The following is an 18570-nucleotide window of genomic DNA, read 5'->3' as shown; positions in this document are numbered from 1 at the left end:
CATTTTCCCGGGTTAAAGTCCGGAAATCTCCAAGTCTGGTGATCTAACAGAAAGACCGTAAGGACTACGGTATTCAAATGAAGTCTTTTCAGCGCCCGCAATTCAGCTCCGGGCTGATTCTGGGCGGTCCTACTGGCGCCCCGCCCCTCGTAGTCCTCCGAGTTTCCCAGTGTCCAGCAGGGGTCGCTGCGCGGTCCCGCCGCCGCCGCCGCGCCGCGCCGGCGCTCGCTCCCCCTGGCCCAGTCTCGCTGCGCCGGTGCCGGCGGAAGGGGCGGGGCGCAGACGGGAGCCCCTGGGCCCGCAGTCGCTGCGGCGGGGAGGGAGGCCGAGGGCCCTGACGTACAGGTGAGTGCGCCCCTGCCGGAGGCGTCCAGCCGCCCGCCCTGGGCGGCCGCGCCCCCGGCCCGCGCCCCTCTGTTACTGCACCTCGCGCAGCTGTAGGGCGAGGCGAGGCGCGTCCCTCCGTGTAAGCCCCGGGCGCCCTGTCCTTGGCCCGCGTGCCGGGGGACTGCGGGGGGCGCGAGGCTGCCGCCCTTGGGTCCGGCCGCCGCGCGAGGACACTGCTATCCAGCTTCCCTTGACCTTGGGGCTCCTAGGAAGGTGCACGGCTCTCGGGGATGGGGAACCCGACCCGGACTCACTCGCCAGCCTCTAAGGACGTCCGAAGGACATTCTGATGGTTGCTTGTCTGTTTGTTTTGAGCTGCCCTAGACCTAAAAGCACTTACCAAGATTCTCTCCACCGTACCGAGCCGGCCCGGGAACGAGAAGCGGTTCCCGCCACTTAGGTCAAGAGCAGAGTTGCTTGGATCCCAAACGTTGATTTCCTGACAGCCGCGGTTAGTTCTGATTTTCCACCTACTTCCTCTGCAGCGTTCACCCAAGTCGCCCTGTGGACTTCTTGTCCAGAGAGCCCCGCACCACTCTCGCTAAAGAGATCTTTTTAAATGCCAATCCTTTCTGGTCCCTCCTTGAGATCTTTATGTGGCTCCCAAGCTGTCTGTGTCAAGTCCAAACTTTGGTACCCATAGCTTTGGAGGCTGGCCCCTCATTCTCCAACCCCGCCTTTGTGTGGCCCCACCCGCACCCTCTAATGCACTGTGGTCTTCCTGTGCAAAACCAGAATGCCAGCTCACTGCCTTCTCATAGCAACGCTCTCTAGGCCAGCCCCTGACAACCCTTTACGGGGAGTAGAAAGTCGTGTCTTTTTCCAGTGGAGGCTGGTAGTTTCAAACTGCTGAGCTTGCTGTTAGCACCCGGCGCAGTAAGCTGAACACTATTCTGAATTCCCACTCTTGGGAATTCAACAGAAGGGATATAAAACAGGTGAAGTGCCCCACCAACTTGGAGTTTATAGACTGGGAGACCTACTGAAAACAAACCACACAGTAAATTAGATGTTAAAAGTACTGTGTAGGAGAAAGGGAAGAAAAAGCAGGCTAAGTAAGAGATTTAATAAGACGTTCATTCAATAGAGTTGGAGTAGAGTAACGTTTGAGTTAAGACTTGAAGGAAGATGTTAATCCTGCATACATCTGGGACATTTAAAAATTCACGTCCTTCCCAGAAATGTGGCTAGTGTGTAAGAGGAGCAGTGGGGACAGTGGTGTGACGGGAACTGAGGGTGACAGGAGATGAGATCAGAGTGAAAAATGGGGGTCAGCTCACACAGGGTCGTGGTAGGGATTTTGTTTCTCTGAGCACTTTGATAAGGTTTTGAGGACCAGCCTGGGCAGATCTCGGTGACTGTTTATAAGAGTCACTCATAAAATAAGAGAATCATCAATCTTGCCGCTCTGGGGAGAATAGACTCTCATGGACCCTCCTGATCAAACTCAGCAACAGAAGAGTCACTGATGGAAGTGGTGGGATTCTGGGTGTATTTTGACGGTGCGGCCAGCATTGTTTTCTGACGTGACAGGTATGGACAGGAGAGAGAGAGGAGTCGAGCTCAGTCGGAAGCTTTGGGTCTGAGTAACTGAAAGGACGGAGTGGCAGTAATAGGTGAGGAAGGCTACAAGCAGAGCAGATTGGGGGAGGGGGGTTGGGGAGGGTGACGGGCGGCCATTAAGTTTGAGGTGCCAAGTAGAGATGTTGAACCGAACCAGCAATTGAGTATTGTAATGGCCACCGTCAGTTACTTGCATTTATGTTTTACTTCAGTGAAGGGATTCAAAGTACCATAAGCAAATACACAAAGTGAAAGACGGTGGCGTTGGCTTCCTAGCATGAAGATGTCAGGGGAAAAGAGGAAGGAGGGGACAAGGAGTCTGAGGAACAGCCAGGCTAGAGAGCAACCGAGCGTGGGGGTCCTGGAAGGGAGGTGCAAAAGAAAGGGGTGACAGTCACTGCTGGTGAGAGCACCCCTGAGGACTGCACGTGAAAGTGAAGGAGGAGCACTGAGCGTGGACAGTCCTTGCATTTTCTTGTACAGAGGAGCAAGGAAAGAGCCGTGGCTTGGGGGACAGTGGGTCCCCAGAAGGTTCACTCGTCTGTTTGCTTATGTTTGAGAAAACCAACAGCCTAGTGGCGGGAATCGCACTGCCATCCAGTCGATGCCAACTGACAGCGACCCTATGGGTCAGGGTAGAACTGCCCTTATGCGTTTCTGAGACTGTCACTGTTTACTGGAGTAGAAAACCCCATCTTCCTCAGAGCAGCTAGTGCTTTCAAACTGCGGGCCTTGAGCTTTGCAGCCAAACGCGTAACCACTATGATGCCACTAGGGCTCCCTGATGGTAGGAATGATCCACCAGAAAGCGGGCGATTGCTACTGTCTCACTTGCTGCTTCCCCACAGTCTCCTTGAGCATCGTCACTCTGGGCTGCAGTTCACACAGGGCCGGGCCACTGCTGGACCTCCAGTTTCAGTCGTGTTCTCCGATTTCAAGTTAACTTAGCCACATACTGCTTCAGGGCCAGGACTGTGCATGAGCTGGTAGGATGCTCATTTCTAGAAAATGAACCTGCAGGTGTTAGCTGAATTTTGTATGTGCCGGGCAGGGAGGGGATGGGAGTGACGAACGAGCACCGTCACTGCCTGATTGGAAGCTGATGCAGGACACACATCATTGGTGCAGCAAGAGAATGGGGAAGGGAAGGACATGGTGTCTTGTGGGCAGGGGAGTCTCGGGGAGGGGCTTGTGTGGAGCTGGAAGTGGGGGCAGGGGAGAAGACCATATGAAGACAGATTTTTTTTTTCCCCCAGACATGGAAACTTTTTTCAAAGAAATGTAACAAACCCAGTATTTTTACCTGTGCTGTGCTGGTTTTCGTGAGGCTGGGGGCCTAGTTTGCTGCCTCCTCTGGCCCCACTGACTCCCCACCAGTATGAAGAGCCCTGAGGTAGAACCTGGCTTGTCCGCTTGCCCCATGTGGCTTCGAGTTAGCATCTAGAAATGGTCATTGTCTGTTAGTTTGGGTCGCAACATTTTTGCAATTATATCTAAACTCCTAGCATATGCCATTGTTCATTGGGTGGACAGTGCAGCAGCCCGCAGAGAGGGAGGCGCTCAGAGAGGGAGGCGCTCGGGGACACAGAGGTAATACTTGTTTGGACAATTGGTTTGTTGCAGTTTCAAGCCAGTTCTTCCCCGTTTTAGCCTAGAACTGAAATGGCCTCAAATCTGTAAAATGTAGGTTGAGCAAAATAAAAATTAAGGATTGATATCCCACTAGAAACTTACTGTCGCTTTTACACGACAAGGGCTTGGGGTGCCGGTGCATGGCCAGCAGAGTCAAACTGCAGAGTCCCATTCAAAGATGGAGTAGCTAACCAGGCCTCTTCAAATGTCACTCTCCACAGTGCTGTCCTTAATCCAGCCGCCACATGGAGCTCCTGGGGCTTTTACTGAGCCTCGCATGTGCTCCAGTTTCTCTTCTGCAACCGTGACTGAACGTGTTCAAAGCTCTTGTTTATTGTATTGACACGAGTTTGCTTTCAAATAGCTATTTATGTTAATGATCATGTAGGAGTAAGCATAACTCTATGCGTGATTTATGCAGAAAGGAGACAATGTGGTGGTGTGGAGGGCCTTTGGGTGGGAAATGGGCCACAGAAGACAAAGATTTCCCACCCCCATCCCTGGGTGACCCTCATCCAGGAAGAGTCTTCTAAGTGGGGGCGGTGACAGTTCCTCCTACTCCCTGTCCCTGAAATGATTCAGTCTTTTGGGTATGAGAGTAGGTGGAGGTTAGCTTTTGTCTAGAGGAATGAAAAGGCGTCATGGTGTGGCAGAGGGGGCACTGGGGTCAGAAGACCTAACCTGCAGTTGGGCTTCGAGGTCAAGGGCCCAGACTTTGGAGCAGGGTACCTGGGTTTGGGCGGGCTTGTCAGGAGTAAATAGGATGATGTTTGTAGGGCATTGTGTTGAAAAGATGGCTGGGAGTTGCAACCGTGGCTCTGTCTATAGATACTAGCTGTCTGGTTTCAGAAATTGTTAAGTTACTCTTTAGGGCTCAGTTGTAGGTCATCCCTAAGAGCCTACCTCTTTTCTACTCTGCAGACACAGAGTTTTGGGAGTGTTATCAGGCCCCAAACCCAGAGATCTACACGTGGCCTTTGGCATTGCAGCTCATAAGCAGAAAATAATTTGCTGACTTTTCCTAGACCAGTGCTTTCAAACTTTTAAAGAATTACTGCTGCTGTTTTACATCGTTCAGTCTGAACATAGTGATTCCATTTTTCCACGAATTTTTGAAGCCCCTCGGGTATGTGTGCTTGTCCTTGTCACGGTCTCGTGAAGCAGTATTACCTCCTCCTCTGTGTGACAGGCTCGAACACTTTCTGCGTTCTCCAGTCCTAGTTTTTAATTTATACATCATCAAGGGTTCATGGGGAAATGAGGAGCTGATACCAAGGGCTCTAGTAGAAAGCAAATGTTTTGAGAATGATGAGGGCAGCAAATGTACAAATGTGCTTGACACAGTGGATGGATGTATGGTTTGTGCTAAGAGTTGTACGAGCCCCCCAATAAAATGTTTTTTTTTAAAAGTAAAACTGTTAGTAATGCTTCATGAACCACAATTTGAAAAACACTCCTATAAAGAGTGATTAGTCAACATTATTGCCAGCGCCTTAATCTCCCATGACATGCGCATCTTATAAACTGGCTGGTGGAGACCCAGCAGCAGATAGTGACTTCATACAGGGGTGCTCTTGGCCCTAGACTTGGGCATCACCTGGATAAACTCTAATGAAGAGCCAGCACACACTCCCGAAGGCCAGGACAGAAAACCCTGGCTACATTTCTAACTAACCCTCCTGTGTGTTCAGAGTGGCTGGGAAAGTAGCAGGAGATGTGCTATTTACGTACACGATCTCACAGAAGTCTGCTGTGAGCTGCACATTCCAACTCTTGACAGCTGACGTAGAGTGGGTTATGGGTGCTCTACGTTTTCTTACCTTTTTCCAAATTTTCTAAAATTAACAGCTATTTCATATATAATCAAAGTTTCATTAAAGAGGATCGATGCAGTTCTTTCTGGTTATGACTTTTTTCCCTTCTATCCCCATCTGTAAATAATAATGGTAATAGTAATGTGGGAGAAAGATGAGGCTGCCTGCTTCCATGAAGACCTGTCATCTTAGAAACCCCTGTCGTTTTGTTTTGTTTTGTAACCCCTGTCTCACAGGGTTGCAGTGAGTCGGAATTGACTTGATGAGCAGGGGGCTGGGGGGTGGGGTGGTTGTTATTGTAAGTGTGATATAGTGGCCATTAGGCAAGATATATATCCAATAAAATGAGTTTTTTTTAAAGAATGATGTATATTTGTATATGTATGTGTGTATATATATATATATATCATTTGGTAAACTGAAATAGTAAACTGCTAGATGTCCATGTGGTATGGCTTTGTACTGTTGTGCCTCATGAAACACACAAGGCTGGCAACCCCTGAAGAATGCCGCTTTCTTTTTTCTTTTGATAAATCATTTTATTGTGGGCTCTTATGGCTCAGTAATCCATACATCAATTGCTTTTTTGATCGTTTTATTAGGGGCTCATACAACTCTTATCACAATCCATACATACATCAATTGTGTAAAGCACATTTGTACATTCATTGCCCTCATCCTTCTCAAAACATTTGTTCTCCACTAAAGCCGCTGGCATCAGCTCCTCATTCTTTCCCCTCCCTCATGAGCCCTTGATAATTTATAAATTATTATTTTGTCATATCTTGCCCTGTCCAACGTCTCCCTTCACCCTCTTTTCTGTTGTCTGTACCCCAGGGAGATCACATGTAGATCCTTGTAATCAGTTCCCCCTTTCCAGCCCACCCTCCCAGTATTGCCACTCACACCACTGGTCCTGAAGGGATCATCTGTCCTGCATTCCCTGTGTTTCCACTTCCTATTTGTAGCAGTGTACATCCTCTGGTCTAGCCAGACTTGCAAGGTAGAATTGGGATCATGATAGTGGGGCTGGGGAGGAAGCATTTAGGAACTAGAGGAAAGTTGTTTTATTGTTGCTACTCTGTACCCTGACTGGCTCATCTCTTCCCCAGACCCTTCTGTAATGGCCTACAAATGGGCTTTGGGTCTTCACTCTGTACTCCCCCCTCAGTCACTATGGTAAGATTTTTTTTTGTTCTGATGAAGCCTTATACCTGATCCCTTCAACACCTCGTGATCGCACAGGCTGGTGTGCTTCTTCCATGTGGGCTTTGTTGCTTCTGAGCTAGATGGCCGCTTGTTTATCTTCAAGCCTTTAAGACCCCAGACACTATATCTTTTGATAGGTGGGCACCATCAGCTTTCTTCGCCACATTTGCTTATGCACCCATTTGTCTTCAGCGATCGTATTGGGCAGATGAGCACACAATGATATGATTTTTTGCTCTTTGATGCCTGATAACTGATCTCTTTGGCATCTCGTGATCACACATGCTAGTGTGCTTTTTCCATGTGGGCTTTGTTGCTTCTGAGCTAGATGGCTGCTTGTTTACCTTCAAGCCTTTAAGACCCCAGACACTATCTCTTTTGATAGCCGGGCTCCATCAGCTTTCTTTACCACATTTGCTTATGTACCCATTTGTCTTCAGCAATCTTATCATGGAGGTGAGCACACAATAATATGATTTTTTTGTTCTTTGATGCCTGATAACTGATCCCTTCAGCACCTCATGATCACATAGGCTGCTGTGCTTCTTCCATGTGGGCTTTGTTGCTTCTGAGCTAGATGGCTTCAAGCTTTTAAGACCCCAGATGCTATATCTTTTGATAGCTGGGCACTATCAGCTTTCTTCACCACATTTGCTTATTCACCCGCTTTGTCTTCAGCGGTTGTGTTGGGAAGGTGAGCATCATAGAATGACAATTTAATAGAAGAAAGTATTCTTGCATTGAGGGAGTACTTGAGTGGAGGCCCAATGTCCTTCTACTACCTTAATACTAAACCTATAAATATATGCACATAGATCTATTTCTCCATCCTCATATATAAATATATTTGCATATGTACATGTCTTTATCTAGACCTCTATAAATGCCCTTTGCCTCCCAAATCTTTCCTCTATTTCCCTTGACTTTCCTCCTGGCCCACTATCATGCTCAGTCCCCACCAGGGTTTCAGCAATTCCTCTTCATTACATTACCCTTGATCATGTCCTATCAGGCCTCCCACCACCAATTTGGATCACTTGTTGTTCCCTTGTCCCTGGGTTTGTTAACACCACTACCTTTCTCCCCAGCTCCCCTTCTCTCATGTCCCCCCACACTGTCAGTCCCATTGTTTTTCTTCCAGATTGTTCATCCAGCCTATTTTATTTAGACAGACCTGTGGAGATAATAACATGCACAAAAAACAAGACAGAGCAAAACCAAGCACCAATATACAACAAAACAACAATGACAAACAAAACACAACAAGAAAGAAAAGCTTGTAGTTAGTTCAGGAATTGTTTGTTGGCCTTTAGGAGTGTTTTCCAGTCCAGTCTGTTGGGGCACCACACCCTGGCCCCAAAGTCCACCTTCAACAGTCCCTGGGGACCTCCCTTTTCCATTCCCTTGCAGTTCTGTTGCTCCCCCTTAGTGTTTTGCCTTGGTGTGGCGAGATCAGAACGGATGCAATTCCCACACTGTGTCTCTGGTGTTGTCCCCTGTAGGGCTACGGGTCAGTGAGGGACGTCATGTCTCATAGTGGGGCCGGCCATGTGGTCTTCTCTGTGAACTGGCTGCTCAGGAAACATAGTCCTCAGGGCCTGGTGGGCCAGCATGTGCTCCACTCTCCTCCTCCCCCTTCATCTGCTGCCATGTGCTCCGATCAGATACGTCCCTCTCCCAGAGCTGCAGATTCAGTGCCGTCCTTTGAAATAAATTCTTCTGGGGGGAGGGGCAGGTGTCCACTTAGTAGTTGGGGCTGGAGCAGGTACCCCAAATTTCTCCACTGGTTCCCTACTCCATGCAGGCATGTTGCATTCACATCTTGGAGCACTGGGTTGACCATACATCAATTGTAAGAAGCATATTGGTACATATGTTGCCTTCATAATTTCCAAAAAATAATCTACTGAACCCTGAGTATCACTTCCTCTTTTCCCCTCTACCCTCCAACCCTGGTGAACCCTTGATACTTTATAAATTATCTTTATTTTCATAGTTACACCATCTGCTGTCCCTTCACCAACATTTCTGTTATTTGTTGCCTGCCACTCCCCCCCCCCTGTGTGTGTTATACATTGTAATCAGTCCGGTGTGTGTTATACATTGTAATCAGTACCCCCTTTCTCCCTCCACCTTCCCCTTCTCCTCCTGATATCACTACTCTCATTATTGGTCCTGAGGGGTTTATCTGTCCTGGATTCCATGTGTTGAGAGCTCTTACTTGTACCAGTGTACATGCTCTGGTTTAGCCAGATTTGTAAGGTATGAGAGTGGGGGCGGTGGGGGAGGGGCACACATTAAAGAACTAACTAGAGCAGCGGTTCTCAACCTTCCCAATGCCATGCCGCGACCCTTTTATCTAGTCCCTCATGTGGTGGTGACCCCCCCCAACAGAAAATTATTTTCGTTGCTACTTCATAACTGTCATTTTGGTACTGTTATGAACTGGGTGACCCCTGTGAAAGGGTCGCTCGACCCACAGGCTGAGAACCACTGAACTAGAGAAATGTGTGTTTTGTTAGTGCTGTACTGCACCCTGGCAGGCTTGGCCCTTCCTTGTGACCCTTCTGTGAAGGATGTCCGATTGTCTACACATGGGCTCTGGGTCTCCTGACCACCCCTCATTTTGTTTTGGATCTGATCCTGTCAACACCTTATGACCTCACAGGTTGGTGTGCTTCCAGGTGGGCTTTGTTGCTACCCTGTTAGATGGCCGCTTGTTTAACTTCAATCCTTTAAGACCCCAGACACTATATATTGTAATAGCTGGGCACCATCAGTTTTGTTCACCACATTTGCTTATGCACCCATTTCATCTTCAGTGATTGTGTCAGGAAGATGAGCATCATAGAATGCCGGGTTATTAGAACAAATTGTTCTTGTGTTGAGGGAGGACTTGAGTAGAAGCCCAATGTCTGACTGCTACCTTAATACTTAACCTGTAACTATATGCATACACCTATATCCCTATCGTTGTTAGTATGCTTACATATGAACATGTCTATGTTTACACCTCTATAAATATCTTTTGCCTCCTAGTTCTTTCCTATTTCCTTTTACTTTCCTCCTGCCCCACTATCATGCTCCAACGTCATTCTGCTCTCTGTACTTACTCTCGGCTACACTGCACTTGGTCGAACCCCACCAGGTACACTGTGCCTCCTCGCTGTCAATTCTAGATCTCTTGTTGTTCCCTTGTTCCTGGGTTTATTAGCTCCCCCATCCTTTTCCTCCCCCTCTCCCCTGTCCCCTTGGGACCATCGGGCCCCTTGTTTTCCCCTTGGGATTGTTTATCTTGCCTATCTGATAGACATGAAAAATCAAATAGCCTAGGAATAGTTCCAGGTCTGTCTGCTGACCCTTACGAATGTTTTCCAATCGGGTCCGATGCAGTGCCAAGCCCTTCCCGGAGTCCAGAGTCTATTTACAGAATTCCTCTGGCACTTGGTTGCTTTGGTCCCCTTGCTACTCTGTTATGCTCCCTTCCTGTTACGCCCAGGTATGGGGGTGGGCGTGGGTGTCAGACTGGGCACAGTTCCCACACTGTGTCTCCAGTGCTGCCCTGTAGATCAGCAAGGGGATGTTGGGTCTCATGCTGAGGCCAGCCCTGTGGTCCTCTCTGCACTGACTGCTTCAAGCGCAGATGTCTTCCTTATAGCTTGGTGGGCCAGGATGCTATTTTCTCTCTCTCCCTCCCTCCTTCCCCCTCTCTCTCTCCCTCTCCCTTCGCCAGGCTCAGTCTTCAATGCTGGCCTCTGTATTTTGAAGAATGCCATTTCGTCTTTTATCTCTGCTTATATAAAATTTAATATACTTTCTACGAATGGGTATTACTCATTCTCTATTAAACTAGACAGAATATGTGTGAAAAGAATTTCTTGCAGTATTTCTCTGGAAGAAGGTGTTTCAAGTAATTTCTAATGAATAATTTAGAGTACTCGGGCTTTTGTGGCTTTTAAAGTTTGTTCCAAATTATATAGTTGTGTTGACAAATAGCCCTTGTATTACGCCTACTCATTTCAGCCCCAGGCATCGATTGGGGCACAATTTGTGCTTGTGTTGTCTGCTTTGGGCAAAAATCAGGTTCAACAAGGTGATGAACCTGTGCTCCCTGGTGAGCCCTACATAATTGCTGTTGTCCGCTCTGGAAAGTAGGAAGGAAAACTCCTGGGCCCAGCTGTCAAAGGAAAGGTGCTTACACCAAAGGAAAGTCATTCGCCAGCTCTCCAGGCAGGAGGGTGTTGGCCCTATGGAAACCCTTCTTGCTTGACCACATCGGGAACCCCAGAGCCTTCTCGGTGAACTTGCGTGAGTTGGCACCATCATAAGAAGATGGTTTCTGCTGTGGTTGAGATAACTGTAGACTTATTGCTCTGTGTACCCGCAGCCGGCTAGTGCCCACTTAGTGGGTCTCCAGGCCCCTTCCTGCTCCGCTAATTAATGCCACCACTTAATAGTGGGAAGGCATCTATCTGCCTTCCCTTAGAACTCTCTGATTTTTGCATTGACAGCTCTGATTTGCTGGGGCTGGAGGTTGAAATCAAATTTAAAGCTTCACTCTTCCGAGTTCTGTGAAGTCACAATCTGGTAGTCCTCATTGCCATCAGTCATTAAAAACAAAGCTTGACTAACACACAGTACTAGGAACTCATGGGAAGGAAGGGGGAGAGCAGAACCTCTTCTGCCCACAGTCTCACTGGTCCCCGAGCCTGCCCACTGCGGGGCTTCTCACCAAGACTCACTGCCATCCAGCCCAGCCTGACCCATCGTGCTCCCGCAAGATCGAGCAGAACTGCTCTGAAACGCCCAGAGGGAACCTGGACGCCTCACCACCAAAAAGGGTTGCATAGATCCTTGTTACAGTGTTTTCTGATTGTCTATGTAATATCTGTTCATTTTGGAAAACCTGGAAAAAAAATTTTAAAGGTACGATGACTGAAAAACATCCGTACTGTGCTCTAGGACGACCCCTGTTGGTGTTCGGGAATATCCAGCTCGCCATGTAAAGCCTCTGAGAGAATGTTTGATGTTTTCTAGGAGAGCGTGATTGGCAGAACTAGATGAAGAGCGTCCCCGTGTGGGTGTGATGTAGACGCCACACGTCTGTCCTCGTGCAGTAAGCCTGAATTACTGTCTGTTTCAGGTGTCCGAGCCATGGCTCTGGCCAGCATCAGGTGGCCTGCCACTGTTTTAAGGAAGCCAGGTGCCTGGATTGGACTCTGGGGAGCGCTCCAGGGGACACCTTCCTCATACAGACCCTGTGCTTCCTGGAACCGGCATGCACATCTTTGTAGTGCCAAGTTAAATGCATCAAACTATCAAAGACTTTTCCATAATATTTTCTCACGAAGACTCCCAGAGCTTTCAGTGTCTCCAGATTATATTTTTCCATTTTCCACAAGACTCAAAAGTAATATAAGCTCCAAAAACTCCACCGAGAAGACAGTGGAGGACGAAGCCGACTCTGAGGAGGAGAGCGAGCACAGCGAGCTGAGTGAGCAGGAGGATGAGCTGGAGGGCGGGCCCGGCGTGGTCAGAGACTACAGAGACCTGGAGAAAGTCGTGCAGTCTCTCCGGTACGATGCTATCCTGAAGACCGGTTTGGACGTCGGAAGAAAGTGAGTAGGCTGTGTTTGGGTTTCTTGTGGGGATCATTTGATTGTTGTGGAGGATATGCGCTGCGCACTGACGAGCCCGGTTCAGCAGTTCCTCCAGGCGCAGCTCCGTGGCGTTGAGGATAGCCTTGGGCCCTGTCACCACGCTCTCCCCCTTCACTGAGTGGTTGGTTCCTTACCCATGAACATACATACATTCACTGGCTCCCATCTAATCTCTCCACGTGCTATGCTCAACTTGATCCCGCATAGATAGATCTTTTTTTTTTTGCTTCAAAAATGCTTTATTAAAACATATCAAAATATGATGCTATTATTTCTCAACATATCCTTTATCTAGGTCTATACTTCCAAAAGTGACATTTTGATCTTTTTTTATTTTTTAATTAAAAAAATACTTTTATTGGGGGCTCTTACATCTCTTATTATAACCCATACATACATAGAGTGTCAAGCACATTTGCACATATGCTGTCCTCATCATTTTCAAAGCATTCTTTTCCCGCTTGAGCCTGATAATCAGCTTACCCCTTTCTCATCCCCACCCTCCCTTATGAATCCTTGATAAATTATAGATTATTATTTCCATATATTGCATCATCCTCTATTACCCCTACCCACTTTTTCATTATTTGTCCCCCTGGGAGGGGGTACTAGATTGATCCTTGTGATCGATTCTCCCTTTCTCCCCCTACCCTCCTCTAATCCTCCTGGTATCTCTACTTGTTGGCCCTGAGGGGTTTATCTATTCTGGATTTCCTGTGTTACGGGCTATTATCTGTAGCAGTGTGCAAGCTCTGGTCCAATCTGATTTGTAAGGTAGAATTGAGCTCATGATAGTGGGGTGAAGGAAGCACCAAAGAGCTAGAGGAAAGTTGTGTGTTTCCTCGGTGCTATACTGCACCCTGACTGGCTCATCTCTTCCCTGTGACCCACGTAGATAGATCTTAAAAGAGCATATTGGAGGAAGACTCTTGTCTCACCAATTAAGCTAAGGTAGTGTTTGACTTTAGGAAGACTTCAGGGTGCTTACTTTTGCAGTTTATTTGAAGATGGCGTATAAACAGTCACTTGGCCCATGTTGCGGTGAAGAGTAACAGAGCTAGGAGCGCCCCTGACTGGTAGCCCATTTCAGTGATTCCATGTTGTAGATGAGAAAGCCAGCTTCCGAAGAAGTCAAGCCCCATGTTAAGTCCAAGAAGCCGTTGACTGGCAAGTCGCCAACTTCCTAGCAGCTTCTGGAGGACAGAAGGAGTCACGTGAATCAGCACAGCACGCATCCGGCGCGCCTGGGCAGAGGGACGGACTGCTGAGAATCCAAGCAGGCAGCACAAGGTGTTAGCTAACATGCCGGCTTTGAAGCCACACTGCTAGCAATCAAATGTGGCCGCTGTGTAACTTGGAGCAAGTTACTTAGCCTCCCTGTGCCTCAGTTTCCTAATCTGTAAGATGGGGTTAATATAAGGTGACCAGGTTTTAACGTTGGGAAAGTGGGACACCAGCGGGACACCATGGATAAAACTCATATCCTGGCCAAATAGCCACACGGCAGCCGAAAACCATATACCCTAGCTTGTCGTGCATTCTCTCCAAAAATGGGGACTGTTTTAGAACGCTGCGGGACACGGGACAAATTGTTAAAAATCTGGACTGCCCTGCCAAAAGCGGGCCGTCCGGTCACCTCAGGTAGAGTCTACTTGAGAAGATAGTTGTAAGGATCTAAAACACATGTAGCAGTACCAAGCACGTAGTAGGCACTTCATCTAGTAGATTTTATGGAGGAAAAAAAAAATCACAGGAATCTGTGTGTTCATATACAGTGCCTCCAAGTAACCTTCAAGATTGCCGGGTGGATTGGATAGTAGTCGCCCGCACTGCTAATGCCCGTCTCGGGCACTCATTGACTGTGCATACTGCGTGCAAGGTCGGACTGTGGTGCGAAGAAGAAAGTCCCCACTATTTCCTTGTGTAATCTGCACTTCTCTGGCCTGGTCAAATGGCGTGGTTTACTGTTTGCCTCCGGGAAGCTTAGGAGACTTGTAAATATGGCCCTTGCCCCACCCTCACCTTGCTCAGCACCCTTATCTGGATCCCTTGCCTGGCAAGCCCACCAGGGGGCCTCTCCCTGTCCTCTCCAGAGTGGGGGTTACTGCTTTACTGAGCAGAGCTCCACTTGCCAGTCGCCAAAGAGGGCCAGCCTTTGAGCTGCCTCCTTGCTTGGCCTGGTTGCCCCGGTGATTTAAATTCGGGGAGAGCAGCAGCTGCCCTGTTGGGATTTCCCCAGCGCCCGGGCAGACGTGCAGGGCCTCGGCCTCTCAGAGTACCAGGGGTGCCTGCTCCCATTGACCACTGTGAATCACGAGGCCCCAGCCTGGGCAGGTGTTAGTTCACAGGCAGTCATGTAGAGTGGGGTCCCTGAGCTCTTGGCTTGAGAATAGCTGGAGACTGCTGCTGGGGTCGCGGTCTCCCTGTGAAGTCCCCACCGGGCTGCTGATGGTGGTATGTGCACATCTGCTCAGCGGCTCTTCAGAACATCGGGTGGCCCCACCCCACTTCAGATTCGTGCGGGCCAGCTGGTGGCCCTACTCCAGCCTGGGCGGGCGGAGAGCTTGTGGGGCGCGGCGCTCATAGTCACACTGAAGGGTCAGAGCTGGCCGCTCAAACGGGTACCGTGGCTGTGACTACACATCACGGGAAAGTACTTTACCTTTTTTCTCTTCTAATAGCAAAGTGGAAGATGCCTTCTACAAAGGGGAACTCCGGCTGAATGGAGAAAAATTGTGGAAAAAAAGCAGAACGGTGAGAGATTAAAGCTACAGAGGCGTTCCGGGTGGTGCTCCAGCGCAGCAGCAGACCGCACAGAGCCAGTGGGAGCGCAGACCCTTGCAGACGGCGGCCCCTGTTTGAGGGCAGGCCACGCCAACACCATTGCCTAGTAAAAGAAGTCACTAACAAGAAAGTGTCCTTATAGAACCCAGGTTGGAACAGTGAGTCACACACACACAAATCCTGTTAACATGTTTTTGTGAACATAAGTTACATATAACCATGTTCAGATTTTGCAGACTATGGATGTGAAAAATGTTATATGGGTAAATAAGATTATGTAGAATGTCGGTATCACTCATACCTGACAGTGAGACCCCTGGATGCATAGTCTCAGAGACCCCCAGGGGCAGTTCTGGTCTGCATTACCCAGTCACTGCCAGTCAAAATTGACTTGATTACAGTGAGTTTAGTTTTGGTGTCTCTAGTATTAAGGGCTATATTGATTTCCTCTTTTTATTGTCTTCATTTTACACAAGTATGTAGCACTCTTTAATCAGAAAACACTAATGGTGGGTGAAACTAACAAGACACAAAAAGCATTTACGAGTTTAGTAGGCAGCAGCTTGTGTAGGAGGAGCCTGATTAAGGGGAGCCAGGGGTGCCCAGCAACAAAGGATGGGGGGGGCCTAAATGCAGCCCTGGCTGGAGACACAGAGAGCAGCAGGGGATTATATACAACTTCTTGACGCTGAAGCCTCCAAACCACAGGGGTCCACAGCTCCTTTTCCCTTGCGAGCACTTACAGGCCCAGGCCAGGTGTGCAATCATTCAGTGCCCGGCACACAGGCAGGGCTCCCGACATCCTCTGAATGCCTCTCCCTGAGTTGAGCCCAGCCCCCTTCTCCTCAGCCAGCAGAGGACTCCTGACACCCCAGCAGTGTTACTGGGCTCCAGGATGATGGCCCAGGCCTTGCTGCCTCTGGCTCCATCCTGGCTTACAAGCCCCACAGGCCTAATGCCCAGCCCCCTGCTTTGAGTTGCCGTGCACTGCTTTGGGTGCTGCCTTCCCCATTTCTCCTGAGGGGCAGCATAGGAAGGGGCCAGTACTATGCCGCTGCCTTGTTATGCAGAGGCTCGGTAGCCATAGTAACCGCAGCTAAAGCGAGCTTGAGATGGGGATATTGGGAATAGCTGCCCAGTCTTCCACACAAGAAAGAACAGGACCGTGGAGGGGAGTAAAGAACTCTTCCCCTTTCTTGGCCTGCTCCCACCGCCCGGTTAAGTAGTGGGGTGTGGAGCCCCAAGCAGAGAAGATTGAACCTGTCCAACTCAACCTGTTCCTGGAGTGGGGAATGGGGTACTGCAGAGCCCTGCCCTCTGCTCCCTGACAGCCCCTCCTGGCTGCCCATGAAGCTGCGCTCCCTCATACGTAGGCAGACGACATGCACAGCACATCCAACAGTCGGCTTGTCTTTGCATGCACTGTACATGAGTGTATTTCCTGTCAACGGTGAATTTTCAGGAAAGTAAGCTATAACGCCCCAGAGAGCAGTGTCACCAAGCCTTATAGATTCTGGGCAGTGACTTGACACATCAGCTGGTTGGCCTGAGGTAGCCATTTCTTTAAAAATGTGAGCCCAGAACCACAGGAGGACAAGACCCCTCCATGGCCCCAAGCCTGGGGTCAGCCCTTCCCGCAAACCCAGGGGGAGAAGCAGTCTGGACGCCTAGCTAGTGGATGGGCCTTTGTGCACCTGAACCAGAAGAGAGAAGGCAGTGGTTTCAGAAGGCCCGCAGCTGGGAGCGGGGTGTGGGGGCAGGACAGGTGGGGACCAGGGGAAGACTGAGCATTGGCCTGCTGCAGGGGCCCTGAGTGGGGGCAGATAAAGCCTCACAGGGCTGGGGCTACAAGGTGTTCTGACGAGGTCTGGTTAATAACGAGACCAGGAATCAGAACATGCGGTAAAGTCAGCGTCTGGCACGGAGCTCCTGCAGCAAGCCCTCCAGATGGCTGTTTAATGGGCACGTGCACCCACTGGAGGCCGTGGCCCGCTGGGTCGCCCCCCCATTCAAGCAGTGGGAAGGGGTCGGGATTGGTTTGCCCCTCGAGTCACTGTGCTGATCCCTCTGGGATCCTGAGCTGCCAGACCTGGGCTCCTGTCATGGGCTCTCCATACTCAGGCAGCATTGCCCTGAGGCCTTGGGCCTTGGCTGCCCTAGAGAATGCCCTGCCCTCCTGGCTCCTCCCAGCACTAGGAGCGAGCGTGGGCTGGACCGGCACTGCATCCCTTTTGCCCTCAGAGTGGCTTTCCATCCATCACGTGCCATTCCCCTTTGTGAACGGGTCCTGCCTTTCTTCGTTTGGTGCCATCAGTGAGGCCAGCAAGGGGAGGAGGTGCTCACGGCCATTCATCTAAAAGGCACAGCTGCCCTTTGGTCTACAGGGACTAACTGCCAACCAGCTGCCCCAAGAGATAGTAGCTCGTCCAGATTGAAATCAGTGGACAACCTTACCACCAGGACTTGTCTTCTCGGCGTCTGTAGTTCGTTACTCACCCTTTGTTGTCACAGCAGCTCGGTGAGTGGTACTGTTGCCCTGTGCGCCGTCGGCGTTTCCTCGCTGTGGCCTGCACGGAGCAGACGGTCGGCCAGCTTTTCCTTCCCAGGTCCCTCTGGGTAGGTTCCAGCTGCCAGCTTTTCAATCAGCAGCTGAGTGCTTAACTGTTGCGCCACCCCAGAGCTCGTATTCTGTCTATTGTTAGTGTGACCAAAATCGATTTCTCCAACCATAAACCATCCCACGGAGGTGAGTGAGCCACACCCACAGGGACCAACCCCCCACAAGCAGCTAGTTGTCTCACTGCTTCTGCTGCAAGCCTCTGAGGCCCCCTCCATGTGATGCCCTTTGACCTGGGGAGCCGGGACAGATGGTTGTAGATCATCAGAGGACCCAGGCCCGCTCTCACCCGCGCCTCCTTGGCCGATGGCAGATCACCTGGTAACCATGCCGGGCTGTTTGTCCGGGCCTGGACTCCCCGGTGTGCAGTGAAGACTCAGTTTTTTTGTTTCCTCTGTCCGTGTTCAGGTGAAAGTGGGCGACACTTTGGACCTTCTCATTGGGGAAGATAAAGAAGGACAGAAAGAAACAGTGATGCGCATTCTCCTGAAAAAGGTCTTTGAAGAGAAGACGGCCGGGGAGAAGCACAGGGTGGTGGTCCGGCGGTGGAAGCGGCTGGAGCTGCCCAAGAAGAGGGTGTCTAAGTAAACAAGGGCCAGTGCGCCTTTCCCCTGGTGTGGGAAGGGGCCAGCTTAAGGAGGACACTTTTATTAAAATAAAGTTCTCTTACCATGTGTGGAATCTGCCGAGCAATTTTGTGGAGAGTGCGATCCTGGCCTCCGATCTCCAGAAGGCCTGAGTTGCACCGTGGGGGTTCGTTGGCACCTCTCAGAGAGCTGGCCCAGACAGGTGGGCTGAAGGAATGAGCCCAGGGTTCTTAATGGCATGCATGCTTGCCCCACATAACTACCTCATGAGTCACTACAATAAACAGGCCTTGCTGTTTCTCAGTGTTTTTATTTCA

General features: G+C 49.8%; 1 protein-coding gene across 3 annotated transcripts; it reads left to right on the top strand.

The window, feature by feature from the left end:
* The first annotated feature begins 260 nt into the window (after window positions 1-260).
* MTRES1 (mitochondrial transcription rescue factor 1) lies at window positions 261-18347 on the top strand. 3 transcript variants are annotated; one of them, XM_075554705.1, is made up of 4 exons: window positions 261-345; window positions 11749-12223; window positions 14947-15019; window positions 18075-18347. In XM_075554705.1, exons 2-4 carry the CDS (start codon window positions 11760-11762, stop codon window positions 18252-18254), a joined length of 717 nt encoding a protein of 238 aa, XP_075410820.1. In that variant the 5' UTR covers window positions 261-345; window positions 11749-11759; the 3' UTR covers window positions 18255-18347. The 3 variants fall into 3 exon arrangements, with proteins under 3 accessions (XP_075410820.1, XP_075410821.1, XP_075410822.1); XM_075554706.1 differs by having other exon boundaries at window positions 278-345; window positions 11643-12223; XM_075554707.1 differs by lacking the exon at window positions 261-345 and adding an exon at window positions 627-838.
* The last annotated feature ends 223 nt before the right edge of the window (window positions 18348-18570 follow it).

Source organism: Tenrec ecaudatus, chromosome 7 (assembly GCF_050624435.1).
Source record: "Tenrec ecaudatus isolate mTenEca1 chromosome 7, mTenEca1.hap1, whole genome shotgun sequence".
NCBI classification, from domain to species: domain Eukaryota; kingdom Metazoa; phylum Chordata; class Mammalia; order Afrosoricida; family Tenrecidae; genus Tenrec; species Tenrec ecaudatus.
Note: the sequence above shows the minus strand (reverse complement) of the source record. Positions and strands in the feature narration are given on the sequence as shown.

What these genes read in the sequence shown, in the direction of transcription:
- MTRES1 (XM_075554705.1), top strand. Translation starts at nt 11,760, where the DNA reads ATGGCTCTGGCCAGCATCAGGTGGCCTGCCACTGTTTTAAGGAAGCCA. An exon ending in GGTTTGGACGTCGGAAGAAA is followed by an intron (nt 12,224 to 14,946) that starts GTGAGTAGGCTG and finishes CTCTTCTAATAG; the next exon opens with CAAAGTGGAAGATGCCTTCT. An exon ending in TGTGGAAAAAAAGCAGAACG is followed by an intron (nt 15,020 to 18,074) that starts GTGAGAGATTAA and finishes GTCCGTGTTCAG; the next exon opens with GTGAAAGTGGGCGACACTTT.